This window comes from Strongylocentrotus purpuratus, unplaced genomic scaffold (assembly GCF_000002235.5).
Source record: "Strongylocentrotus purpuratus isolate Spur 01 unplaced genomic scaffold, Spur_5.0 spur5_scaffold_8, whole genome shotgun sequence".
Taxonomy (NCBI): Eukaryota; Metazoa; Echinodermata; class Echinoidea; order Camarodonta; family Strongylocentrotidae; genus Strongylocentrotus; species Strongylocentrotus purpuratus.
The window spans coordinates 172902-187500 of NW_022145614.1; the positions used below are offsets into that span (position 1 = coordinate 172902).

The following is a 14599-nucleotide window of genomic DNA, read 5'->3' on the forward strand; positions in this document are numbered from 1 at the left end:
CATCATTATTAGAATAATATAAACACTTGTCTGAGCTGTCCAGGGATTCTTGCTCAGTGGGTACAGGTGCCTAGGGGGCAATGGGAACACATCATTAGTAGAATAATATAAACATGGGCACAAGCCTACACACATTGCTCCTAGAACAACTATGAACAATACTAGAATTAACATAGTCATGAACTTTTCTGAGTGACAAGAAACTATTGCAAAATGGAACCACTTTGGATTGTTTCTAGATTTAAAGTATTATAAATAGCATATCTAGCAGGGACATCAAAGGGTAACCTACTCAATAAAAATAATATGATGCTACACATTATCATGATATTATTTCTACATGAGTCAAAAGTTTACTTTCTATTTGTTCAGCTTTGCAATTTCCAATAGTACATCTTATCTGTAGACAAACAAATTAAAACAAAGGCACTATTTAAGGTTTTGTATAACAATATTTAATCTTTCATGCAAGAAACAGAGGTGTAACAGGGGGCAATACTTACCTCTACAGGTTGCTTGATAGTTCTCTTAGTAGGAGAGCCAGAAGTCTTTGTACCTCCACCAATACTTTTCTTACGAGCAATCTTCCCTGCTAACTTGCCTTTCTGCAGCTGCTCTATAGACCTCTTCAGATGACCCTGTAGGAAGGAATGAGAAAGTATTAACACCAGGAAACCAGGATGGAAGCTTGATCTCTTCAGATCTTAGTTGGGAAGCTAGCTAGGGAAGGCATGTATGTCTATCCATGCCATGGTATCTAGATTTGTTATGATATCTTTGTATACTATGCAAATTGTGTGCAAAGCGAATTTCCAGTTGATAATAAAATTGAAATTGAAATAGGAAATGAGCTGTGGTTCAACTCCCATCAGATGAAGAAGCTAATGATGGCTTGGTGTCCTACCAATAGGCACAAACATACTGACTAGGTTGGATCAGGGAGGGCTAGCATTGCTACTGAAGGAAGTATCCTGTACAATGATGGACTTGAGTTTGTGCAAGCGATAGGTGTCTTGCTTTTAGGTGTGTAATTTCATGTAAGAAGCCCCGGGTATTTCTATTTCTCCCTCTCATCCAAATCACATACATCCAAGCTATCTTACACCTTGAAAATTACCATCTAGACTTACCTTAAACAATGCCATCCATTGTTCTAGCCACATAGTTGCCATCTCTCTGACTTCTTTCTTTCTACTCTCCTCTTCTATGCCCCATACATCCCAGCTATCTAGCTCCTTGACAAAGTAGTTATGAGCATCTTCAAGCCCCATGTGGATAAACAGATCATGAGCCATCTCTCTGCAGAATCAAACAACGCATTGAAAACAATTTCACATCTCTCAAGATCTCTCAAGACAGACTATGCTAAAAACTTTCACAGGTGCTTATCCATCGCATGAATGTTATTCTTACATTCTCAAATATCAAAGCATCGAGAATCAAATATTGTATTGTTGTCTTATTTTACAATCAGTATCCTTGTCACTAAAGGATATTGTTGCATTCTGATTCACATATATGTGACAACAGTCGGAAATATACTCAGTAACCATTAGCATATCAGTGATATTGAAACCTAGGAAAAGGACCATTAAAACTAAGTATCATAACATGGTGGTATCATTATTTTTAAGCTTTTCCTCGGGGTAAGAACAAATAACTATCAGATTTGAGGCCAAAACACACAACATAATTTTCTACTAATTCACCAAATTGGAACATCCATGTTGATAAATGACCGATGGGCCATGCAATTACATTCAAAAGAAGACAGTAGGACTCTCTCCTTACCTGACCATCTTATCACCATCAACGAACTCAACCATGATCTCAACTACCACCTTCTTGCTAAACTTGCCATGTGCCTTGAAGAAATGCAGACACGCAACTATGAAGTCCTGGAAAAGACCATAACAATGACCATAAGAATAACTGTAATAATTCCCATCTCCCAAATCAATAATAATAATAATTCAGATCCAAGTGGTCCTTCACTCTTACGATGCTAAACTCCTCCACGGCAACATCCAGCAATTCTTTTCATAATTGCACATTCAGTTGACAATTCTTACTTTGTCATACCTTAGACCATGCAAGGCTGAAGGGTAAAACAGGAATGACATTATGATTTTTATTTTTGTTCATGTAAAGATTCAATCTCGAAAAATGATATCAAAATATCAGTAAACTATATCACAATAGATATTCTTAAACAATCAAAGTCTTGAACTCTAATACACCAACCTTTTGATCTTCATCCTGGCATGTTGGTCCAATGTTCTTGTTGAGGATAGATAGAATAAGATCCATGACTGATTCCACATTAGGGATAGGATCCTGTTGATGTAGAGCTAAAATAGCATAGAGGATAGGAGTCTTCATACCATAGTCTGCAATCTTGAGGAGACGTAGGAGCATGGTCACAAAGGCACTCACTGTCCACGGTTTAGGGAAGCTCTGGGAATAGGATAGGATTAGGATGGCAAGATTAGAGGTAAATACATTGGGTGACTTGGAATTTTGAACAGGAATTTCTCATCTTTTCACAGCAGTGTTATTTTCACAACTAAATCCTAACTTATCTTATTCAGAATTGAGAACAGACATTAAGGTAATGTACACTCTTACATTTAAAGTAAAAGAGAAGAAAGTAGATTTCCCAATTTTATAATTTTGGAAACCCATATATGATAGAAGAGTGGAACCCCATAATTAATTCTTAAAGACCCTTAAGAGGTGCTTCTATTTTGTACTACAGTCAGACTTATCTATATAGCGACCAAAGTGAAACACAAAAAGTGGTCTTTTTAGACAGGTGGTCTTTGTAGACAGGTTCCTTTAATACATGTTTCAATGAGAAACCATATACGAGGGAAACAAAAAATGTGGTCTTTGAAGACAGATGGTCACTAAAGCAGGTTTGACTGTGTCTTGATTTAATATAATATTGAATGTGCATGAATGATAGGAAACCTACCCTATTGGTAGCATTAGGGAAGTACTGCTCAAACCACTCAGACCCTTTAAACTGTGTGATAAACTGTGGCAAGGGTGTAGGAGGGCGTGGTGGAGAAGGCGTTGGTGGTGGAGGGGGAGTGGGCGTTGGCTCCTTGGGAGGTGGTGTCTTGGGTTTGGAGATCAGCTTCTCAACCTTCATCTTGGTGGTTTTCTTGGGTGGGGGCTTGACTGGCTCCTCCTTAGGCTCTTCTGGGGGTGGGGTTGGAGGAGGGGTAGGGGTGGGGTCCTTCTCTACCTCTAAGTCCTCGGGTGTGGTTGGTTCCTCTAGGTTGATGCCGAGCCTCTTGGCAAGGTGGGAGGTGGACGGAGAACCAAAGTCCAGGTCATCCACAGATTTCTTCTTCTCAACATCCTGAGTGAGATACATTTCATTTTATGACAACAAGTTAAACCATAGTATGTTAATATTATGACAGATGGGGGGAATAACTATTTTCACTTGTTCTTTGCATTCTCCTTTATGTTTGAAGAAAGATTAAGAAGGAGATCATTTCAAAATACATATAATCAACAATGATGTCATTTTTTCCAATTAAACTTATTTTATTTACTGTGCCTGTAAACCTGAAGTTGTGACAACAATTTAAATGTTTATACATGTATGCCCAACAAACTAGGAAACATCCTTTCTAGAGAATTCAAATGACAATTTGATATTTTAAAAGCTGGTAACTGAACATAAAAAAATTGTATTGCATGCTCACAAAATATTGTTGACTGATCTTTAAAAAAGAAGTGAATTTATCAGTTACTGTAAACATACATCAATTATGAAATGATGCGAATTGGATTTAGACACGATTCTAGATACAGTAATCAACAACATAAAATGTATGACATATAAATGCTGGATGAATGTTAAAAAGTTCTTTCATGATTTTAGAAGTGATATGATGCTGAAATTGTAATTTTAAGCCACATGGTGTATATATATGAACAGAAAACAAAGTACCAATACATGATGATACAAGTGTGAAGTTGGCTGCTAATGCATAATGAACACAGAAAGAGAGAAAGAGGAGAATCATAGAACAAGACATATCTATGATACCATATCCCAATGAATATGTGAACAAGGATCAAATGTAACATTGATGTAAATCATATTTTATGATTGAAAACAAAAATTACTTATTTCTTGTATACTTTATAACTTGTACATAACTTCTCACATTAAAAAGCATTATATTTGACTAAAAGAATGAGACATCCTTTCACACTGAAACCTACATGCTACAATTTGACTATTTTCCTGTACTAAAACTTCACCAAACTTCCAAACTTAAAAAGTGTATACATTTATTATTATGCAGTACACCCTGATACTCCATAAACTGTGGTTTTCATAAAATTGATAATCATCACAAATTTGAACAAAAAATATCTTGTATATAATAAATCAATAATTGCAGATATTCTTGAAAATGTGTCCATCCCATGCATTTCTTTTGTTATTCTATTCATGCAATATAGAACAACTACATGCACATGCCTTATATATTCCCAAACATGCAGTATGTGCATGTATTGTAGCTTCATATTTAATTTCTATATATGTAACTGTGAACATGCAAAATCTACAATATTTCACTCATGGATTTCTGTGTAAAATTCCCTTGAATAACTATTCATAATAACATAATATCATCTAAGAAAAAGAGGGGCTCTGAAATTTATGAACTGTTATTTTTCCTAGTAAGCTAGGGCAAAAAAGGCACAACTTTTCCAGAATGCATTAATTAAATCTCCTAAAATTTACTGGAGAAAAAAGCAATCCATTTCCTTGAATATATCAAACTTTCTAATATGCATGTAGTATATGGCTTGTACAAAAAGATATATGCCTTTAAAAAATTCTCTAACATAACTCAACTATTAAATAAAAATTAAATAATTTCTATTCATCTATATCTAGCATTATCTACTATCAACATTGTATCTCCATGTATTTAACTATTTACCTATTCATTTTTCTACAAATGTATATATTTATCTCTCCATCTATCTGCTTATCGCTCTATCAATTTATCTGTTTGTATTCTTCTATCTACACATCTATCTATATGTCTATCTATCTCTCTATGGCTAACTATTGAGCTTTCTAAATCATGTTAATGAGACATTCTTCTTTAGAAGATCTATTGCATCTTTAATGATAAATTCTCCTATTCCATGCACACTTCTACATAAGACATGCAATACATGCATTCCAGATAGACAGACAAACTCAATATGTTGAATTCTATGTTTACCTCCTGTTTGCTCCCATCAGGTAAAGGAGTCTCCTGGGTGCATTGCGTGGCAAAAATGGCAAAAATGATCTTAACAAATGATTCAATTCTTTGGTTAAATTGTTAGAGAAGATTTGGCACACCATGCTGTTATTAGAACACCATGTTTTTAATCTATCATTGGAGAGGTGATATCATTGTAGAAAGGTTGTGTTCACTGTGTTCAAGAAAGTGGAATCAGTTTCAATCATAAGGAATTAAAGAGGTATAGATCGTGTTGATTATATTTGGATTGACTGATGGTCAGGAAACAGTAGAGTAATCAGTCGCTTGTCTAAACCACATCATACTGTTAATAGAGTACCGAAGCTGTGACATTATACAAATCTATTTTAGAATTTCCCAATTTTTTCTTCATATTTCGAAAGAACATCAAAAATAATGTCCAAATGTCGAAAACCAATTGAATATGTTAAGTATTGGCTGAGATATGACCATCTGAATAAATATACTCCCCATAGGAACTCAGTGTTATATGCTCTGGCTCCTAATGGTTAGGAGCCAGAGCATATAACACTGAGTTCCCATAGGACATATATTCATTCAGATGGTCATATCTCAGCCAATACTTAACATATTCAATTGGTTTTCGACATTTGGACATTTGGACATGTTCTTTCGGAATATGAAGAAAAAAATTGAGAAATTCTAAAATAGATTTTTGATGACGTCATACTTCACCACTCTATATACTGTATCTCATTTGAATCTTTTATGAGGATATTATCACTGGGTGTTTGATATTACAAGAGAGAGATATTAGAATAAGCTTAAATTGGAAGAAGATAAGAGGTATAAGGAGGGTTATTTGGTGTTTACAATTCATCTGCACTCAATATTTAATGCTTATGTTATGAGAGTTGTGATTCTTTCCACACAACTTTGATCAAATATGATCTGCTGAGAACCAGAATGATGTTACATCATGCACATACATGTAAATAGACTTAACACTCTTCTTGCTCTCGGCGGGGGAGAATATTGTTGTTACTTTGTGTTGAAGTCATAAAACAGCATTCACTGCAGGACAAGCCGACAAGGGAATTACAAGGATTGTTAACTAAAATAGAAACAAAAATGAGCTAAGAAGCAAGCTTGCTATAGTTAGGATTACTTGACAGGGAACACAACCTTCATACCGTAGCCAAAAAAAAAAAGAATCTGGATTTTTTAAACAGAAGACTACTATTTCAATTTCACTGAAACAGTGAATTCTTATAACTATACATTCCAACAATCAAGGCTGGTATGTCACTGTATTACAGTCAGATTTTCTTTCTGATTTGGTTGATGACTGTACAAAACTGTCTTAATGGTCATTAAATCCATAAATAGATCATCAAATAATATTCAATCAAATTCAATGTTACTTTCATCTAGTATTGAATCATTTTTCAAGAATTGGAACAAGAAAAAAATGTGCAGAAAACCACTCTGAATTGTGCAGAACACACAATCAAACACATACATCATATATAGTGTGAATTGAATACAGGTACATCCTATTTGAAAAACAGCCTTTTCTTTCTTTACTTTTCTTTTCTTTTCTTTTTCTCCTTCTCCTTTCTTCCTTTTTTATTTTGCTGCCTACATAAGTTTAATTTTCATCTTTTTCACCAGACAGCATAGTTGACAGTTTAAATGTACTGTGGGCACATACGTGTAGCTCTACACTAAATTTAGAATTATAATTTTTAAAAGTGATTATAACTTTTTCCTAAAATTGATCATATTAAATAAGTAAATCAACTTTTGGTTAGAGCACTCATGAAAACAGAGTATTATTGATTTAATAAGAACAAGAAAACATTTAAATTAAATTACAAATAAACAAACAAAATAGTTTTACCACACGATTTATCATTTCAAAATGATTTAGATAACCATAGGAGAATTTCATCAGTGAATGAAGAAAGTCATATTTTGATTAATCGCAGGATGAAGTAACAACCCCTTTTCCAAGTAAGAACAATTAATTAATTCTTTAATGATCTTCAAAAACAGCAAAATACAAGTTAAACAACCCTCCACCGGGTACAGAATGTAAGAGGCGTACTGATTAAGTGATTATAGTAAGCCTTATAAATGATTTATATCCTAGTAGTAAAACAACATGCACCCATACCAATGAAACAAAAGGAAGGGGGAAAAAAGTCCTCAAAAAATATCCCAAGTACATTTCTTTGACTTATACCAAAAAATACCTCTTCTTCCTCAGACCAAATTATGACTCGCTGTTCCATTGAAAAAATGCAAATAAATAAAAGTTTAGGAGAAAAGTGAGTAAAATGAAGCAACATGAAATATCTTGTTTACAATCATATGGTGAAATGGCTAAAAAGTGATTGCAAAGGTTAACCATGAGTTGATTAAGAACAAATTGCATAATGCAGCAATATATGAGGCAATCTAGCAATTAATACTTCCCTTAACTAACCCAATCACTTTTATTATCAATTGCCAGTAAAAATCTTGAGTTTGATAGTTTGAATCAGGAAAGTTTGTATGATCAGTATCTCCAACATGCATCATCTATGTTCTTGCTTTTCATGAGAACTTTAAGTTTCATAATCAAATTAACACTTGCAGAGTCAGCTGTGTACACAAGCTACATTATTGTAGTATGTATAACACATACCATACAATAATAAATACCTTTCTTTCATATTTGATCTTCACAGTTTATTTCTTTTTAATTGGAGGCACTGATCATACGCAAAGATTGTTGTAGAATGAATATGATATGATGCATTCCTTTAAAAATACTGATTTAAGCTAGGTAAGTAGGTCGAGGCACATACGTGTGATATTTTGAGTGGTAAGCAGTGGTAAATGTGTAAAAATTATAATAAATGAACTAAGATATATACATGTATATAATGATAATATTAGATTAGCTAGTAGACATATATAATCCCTTTAAAGAGTCATACAAATAAATAATCAGAAACAGTATGGAAAACTACGTAACAAATACATATATGTTTTAAAAATCCAAATTGAACAAGTTATTAAATGCTTGTAGTCAAATATCACAATAAATTTGCTGTTAGTATTACGGTACTTATTATCATATGTACATTTCTACATGAAGAATGGACAGATTTTGGAAACATGCTAACAAATAGAATGACATTAAAATGTGTATGTCTCACATGCAAGTTGAAAAGTGAAACAAAAGACAACTGTATGGTAGTAAAAAATTTGATGACTTTTCTACTTGACTCTATATCTAAAAGAGGTATAGAATATTATTGTATAATTTGGAATCTCCAAAAGATAGGATTAAAAAGAATATTGAGTTAACACTGAACAGCCAGCTTTCCATCGACCGAATGGCTAAAACTAGAAGGAAAGACTGAGTTTTTTGTTTTGCCTGTGGGATATGTTATGATGATTCTTAGGGCTAGTTTTAATTCAAAATTTTTATCTTTTTTCTCTCTGAATTTCCTGTTCATTGTAATTAAATGCCAGTGATTAAATTTTTGAGTGATCACATGACAAACAAATAGAGACAATGTACTGCCATGAATTCTACACAAAATTTATACAAAACAGGGGATGGAGCGTCCATTGCTTGGAAATGATATTTTGAAATTGAACATACTTTCCATCCATATATACTCCAGAAATCATAGTAATCATCACTCCTTTCAACTTGGATTTTTCCAAATCTCGGTTTGGATTTGAGAGCTGTTTTGGAGCGACATATTAGCTCTTCAATTGAAAGTCCCTAGGTATCAGAAGATTTGTCAGATGTTACAAGCATTTTAGGGAGGATGAAAGAAGAATTACAATGAAATGCCTGTTTCATTACAATAGACACACTTGATCAAAGAAGGGTAAAAAAGGAGCTAACATTTTATGTGGAATTCTAGTACACCAAATTTAAATAGTAGTTTTGTAGACATGGACTGAAATTACTTCAGAGTAAAGGGTTATGATTATACTCTATTATATTTTGTCACATGTGTTTTCTGGAAGACAAATAAACTTGATCGTTAAAAGGCAGGAAAGAGAGATTTTGTCTATCCAATACAGATTTCATGCTTTTATCATTAGATGGGAACATTAGTGTATTAATTCAAATCTAAGACTATAAATACTAGATACATACTTATGATTAATCAAAAATCAAGATACACTAAACATCTGGGGTTGTATTTCATCACACTTAATTCTGGAAGAAACTTCTCAATATCATGTAGCAAAGATAAGTGCATTGTGTAGTGCACAGTGTTTGTTTGAAGGTTGCATAATTTACACAACGGAATATCAGCAATGCAAATATCAAAATTATCATGTGTTTGTGCTCGTAAGTGACTTGTGCTGAAATAAGTTGAATACACGCAAACATGTTATTGATATCATTCTCTATAACAGTGGGTACAAATTCCAAAGATACTTGTGCTGTTGCTCATAACATCAAGTGCAAACTGGTATATGATATGTCAATGTAAGCGCCATCTGAAATTGGGATCATGTTAAACTAGTAGACAAAAAACAATTTTGTTGCATATGTACTGGTGTAATTTAGTGTTTCCATTGTGACATAAACACATATGTAGTATGCACTGACCAATATTATGTGATGCTACCCCATTAAATAATTCAAGAAAGTGGCTATTATTCAATTAGAAGGCCAGGAGTACATTTGGTTACATTTATGATAAATAAGAATGAATGGGAATATATTTGGGTATTTGCAGCCACTTGAGATTAATAGAATGGAAGGGTGTCATTAAATGATCTAACATTGAAAGGAATGCACACCTGTCTGTGAAACATACGACTATCATTCCTGCTACCTGAAATATTGGTTTTGGTGCAATTCATAGTTTATCATCATCATTACATTCAAATGCATTCCAAGTGCATCCTTCAATCCATTCTATGAGAAAGATTGATTCTGCTGTACAATTTTCAAATTGTCAGTTCCTATCAAATTATTGACAGATTTAGCTGCCACTTATTTGAAGGTTGGATTGAGGCCTACACAATCGAATGTTATCTGTAAGGTGCTGTACTGTATGACCAACTAATCGACCATCGCAATATCAAAGACAACATGCATAAACAGGTAGGTGTGCGGGTTGAATGGGAGGATCAAGTGCAAAGACATCGATCGTCAAGCTGGAAAGCACACAGACACACTCAGAGGAAGGACATTGTTTCACAGACAGGATGTCATATCCGGGATGAACTACTACTGATTCTATTTCTCTAGACTACTACTACAAAAAGGAATAGAATCATGTTTATATCTCTATATATATATGTGTGAATCACTCTGTGTATGCAAGTATGTACTAGGGAAAAAGAAGAGGTTAAAATTGTGAAAGGTGCTTCATATGAAACAAAACGTTCACCTCTGTTTCTGTTTCAGCAATAAACTGCAAGGAAATAAAACAACAACATATATTTCAAAACAGAAGTGAACACTGACAAACGACACATAACTTGTCATATAATGCCATACTGGGTATGAAAGTATAGGTATGATTTTGGCATCACTAAATCATTTCCAAGGTATTAGCTTGCAACTAATTTTTGTTAGTGGTGAATCTTTTATGTAAAAGCCATAACATCACCCAATTTTCTTTCAATAATATGTATGCTATTAACACACTTTGCACATCACAGCTAAGAACATGCTTGTATCTCTCAAATGACACATTCATGAATTCATCAATCGATATATATATATATTAATCAACTAATACGCCCCAAGCAAATTATATTAATCAACCACATTATAAATCAAAGTCAAACAAACATAATATTTGAACAATCGTCAAACAACATAACACACAACAGATAAAATACACTCTGCCATGCATAAAATAAGCAGGCGATTACATCTCAGTCAGCTGAGAGAGGAAGAAGGGCATGCTTTCATGTCAAATGACAAGAATTAATGCCCCTTTTGCTCTAGCTCCACATGGATTTGATGCAAAAAAGAAGTGAATAAGATGAATGAATACCTGCTTATGAAGAGCAACCTGAGCAAGTTGATCTTCATCCAGCTGAGGAGGACGGTATCTATCTTCCATGATCTTAGCCGTCTCTTCAGGAGGCCAGATCAGTCGAACAAGCACGGAGTTAGGGATGAATCCTCGAGGATGGATTGGTAGAGGATGAGCCTCCTTCTCCTCCTCCTCTTCCTCCTCCTCTTCTTCTTCTTCTTCTTCTCCCGTGTCCATTTTCTCTTCTTTCTCTATATTCTCTTCCTCCTGCTCGTCATCAGCTTGATTCCCGTCAGTTTCCATCTTCTCCTCCACCTCTTTTTCTTCTTCATTTTCTTCCATCTCTATCTTTGACATCATTGTTCCTTCATCTTTCTTCTCCACCATCTTGTTTTCATTTGCCTCATCTTCATTTTCATCCGTTTCGATAGGTTTATTCTTATCCACCTGGAAAGAATAAAAACAACATCTATTCTTATAATCATGACAAACCATTGACATCTCTATACAGCAGAAAATCACTGGAGAAGAGAACAGAGAATTCAATACATCTCTGTATATTCCTAACAAACACAGAACTTTTTCAAGTATTCATAGAGGTTTGAAAGATTATAAAATAATTTCACTGTCACTTTATTAATCAAACATCCAACGTGTCTGAGAAATGTTTTTGTTTCTGCCCAAGGTAAAACTAGCCCCTGTCTTGTTCAGATAAATTTTTTAATAATGAAGTATAAACTCCTTAACATCACTGAAAATTGAAAAGAACAACTAAACTGATAACAAATATGAACATCTCTGGAAAAAAGGATGACAATCCCATGCCTGAGCACATACTCTCCAAACAAGAGGAACACTAAAAAGAAATTACACCCGAAAAAAAAAGGAGCAGCGTTAAGAGAGAAGAAGAATGAACTGACCGTAATGCAAACAAAAAATCAGTCTAAAACACCCCTTTTACCATGGAAAGAAAAATTACAAAAGAGAAAAAAACAAAACTAAAAACAAGTGGTGACAACAAAAAGTAAACCTTTTGCATACAAGGACTGCATCTAAAAAACAGAGTAGTAAAAATGACAGATTCATACGGTCAAAACAAAATCGAATTAAAGTCTATCGGGACAAGATGGCCCCATGAAAAGCCACCCAGATCACTGAGTTCTACGTGTAAATGTGCATGTTATGCTTGTAACCTAGTGAATTTACTTGGTGTGTGTTAAGAAGAGTCAATCATAGAGTATGCACTAGGCCTACTTACTTCACATGTACAGACCATAGTTTCAATTGAAAGCTCAGAATCCTTAGTGGTTAGAAGATGAGAAGATTTTTTAAATTAGTGATTACACAATAAAAGACAAAATGAGAAGATCATTGGCTGGCAACAGCAATCACTTCTATGCTGAGGCCCGACCGGCAGTAAATCCTACCCAAGATTAAGAGTAGGCTCAAGAACAAAGAGACATTTTCCCTATGGAATATAATTTTAGACCCAACAGTTTAAAACTAGAAAGTTAGATTCATGACAATCGTTCAAAAACCAGTTGGCTATGAAAAGTTTAATAATTGTGATAGAGAAGGGCATTACAGTCATCCAATGTAGGGTGTGGCTTTAAACAGCCAGGAGTTATGCTCTCTTGGGAAGGTAGGAACATGGCAAAATAATGTGCCAGGTAAATTCAGGACTGGCTGGTCATGTTTCTTATAATGTAATTACAATACAGTCAAGAAGTGACTATACAAAGGTAAATTCCAAATATTCTAATGAATTTCAATCAATTATTGCATCACAACTGAGAACAGGATATTAGTAAAATGAAATAAAGATGGCATACAAAGATAGGTTTGAGCTGGCCAGGTTTGCGATGAGACCATCTAGCTAGAGATGGGTCTGGGAAGAATCCCACAGGTTCTCTCTCTGGCATCCACTTTCTCTCTGGATCATAATCCACAATAGGTCTAGTCAGGTCCCAATCATCATAGTCTGGAATGTCTGGTCTGTGGGTCTCAATATGGACCTGGTCCCAGTAGGAACGGAAACCCTCGTTCTTGACCCTGTTTGCAGCTGATGTGCCCCTCTTGATAGCATTGGCCTTGGAGAACTCAAATTCACCATCTCGGAGCTTGCGGAGCTCTTCTTCTCTTGCTGCCAGCCTGGCGTAAGCCTAGCAATGAAAAACAGTCATTAAAATAGTTGGTAAGACAGCATATTTACTCTTTGTGGATCTTTACTGCTTTAAAATAAATGTACAAGTAAATACCAAATGAAACTTGTTCTATTTTTGTAGAGGTGTCGTGGTCGAGTGGATAGGTCGACGGACTGTCGATCTTAATGTCCGCAGTTCGAGTCCCGCCGCGGCACTAATGTCCTTCGGCAAAACATTGATCTACATTTGTAACACTCAACCCAGGTGATGTAAATGGGTACCTGGCAGGAAATTAATTCCTCGAAATGCTAGCGCGCCACAGTGGCTGCCTTGATAAAGCCAGGGTAATAATCGGGGCAGCGCCAGGAGCGTCACTAGGTGACAGACATGTGCGCTATATAAGAAGCCACCATTATCATTATTATTATCATTTAAGATAAGTGTTTGAGGTCTTTGCTTTTCCTATTATACAGATATAAAATTGAAATCCTCATCACTGGTTCTTTTTTCCACAGTTTTCTCTTTTTTTTTTTGTAATGACTCTTTCTCAAGCTCCTACCTCTTCTTTCTCCTCTTTCTCCCTTGTTATCCGATCTGTCTCTTCTTCTGTCAGTGTGTCCACAAAACGCTCAAATCTGTTCAACAAATAGGGACAGCAGAAAAGCAATAAGCTTGTTGCATGATAAGGTAAATATCTGAATACATGTGAGGTATAGAAATGATGGATGTTTACATCAAACAGCACATAATCAAGATATTCATCAGCACAGTAAATAGTATTACAGAAACATGACATAAGAAGAGGGAAAACAGCATAACACTCATGAACGGACAAAGAAAAGGAAAAAAAAAGAAAGAAGAAAAAAATGAAGAGGAAAGAGAATTCAAGGGCAAACCAACCCTTGTAATAAGTTATTTGAATGAAAGCAGAAACAGAATGGCAAAATTTTGAAATAATCGGACCAAAAGGAAGTTATGAATGTTTGAAATATGAGATCACTTAGTCTATACTAATCTCAAATTTTTGTAGTTTGGTCAGTGAATTGTGACGAATGACGTGGATAACTCTCCAATTTCTGTGTACATAAATATCATTCATTTTTGTTTGTCTCGTAAGTTCCTTCTCCCTTGGGGAACTACTCAAAATATATTATTGATATCATATTTTTAGAGGTTCTCT

At 34.6% G+C, this 14599-nt stretch overlaps 1 protein-coding gene across 12 annotated transcripts in view; it reads right to left on the minus strand.

Annotated features, from left to right (window-relative positions):
- LOC581299 (WD repeat-containing protein 97) overlaps nucleotides 1-14599 on the minus strand; it is a 67259-nt gene that overhangs the window by 16678 nt on the left and 35982 nt on the right. For 6 of the 12 annotated variants that reach the window (XM_030975770.1, XM_030975779.1, XM_030975772.1 and 3 more), the window contains 11 exons: nucleotides 13979-14054; nucleotides 13108-13437; nucleotides 11294-11722; nucleotides 10679-10702; nucleotides 7514-7543; nucleotides 5271-5303; nucleotides 2978-3370; nucleotides 2245-2457; nucleotides 1792-1898; nucleotides 1131-1299; nucleotides 504-638 (listed from right to left, as the gene is read on the minus strand). In XM_030975770.1, coding sequence (XP_030831630.1) covers nucleotides 504-638; nucleotides 1131-1299; nucleotides 1792-1898; nucleotides 2245-2457; nucleotides 2978-3370; nucleotides 5271-5303; nucleotides 7514-7543; nucleotides 10679-10702; nucleotides 11294-11722; nucleotides 13108-13437; nucleotides 13979-14054 — 1939 coding nt within the window. The remainder of the gene's footprint in view (nucleotides 1-503; nucleotides 639-1130; nucleotides 1300-1791; nucleotides 1899-2244; nucleotides 2458-2977; nucleotides 3371-5270; nucleotides 5304-7513; nucleotides 7544-10678; nucleotides 10703-11293; nucleotides 11723-13107; nucleotides 13438-13978; nucleotides 14055-14599) is intronic. The other 6 variants (XM_030975771.1, XM_030975773.1, XM_030975774.1 and 3 more) reach the window with 6 other exon arrangements.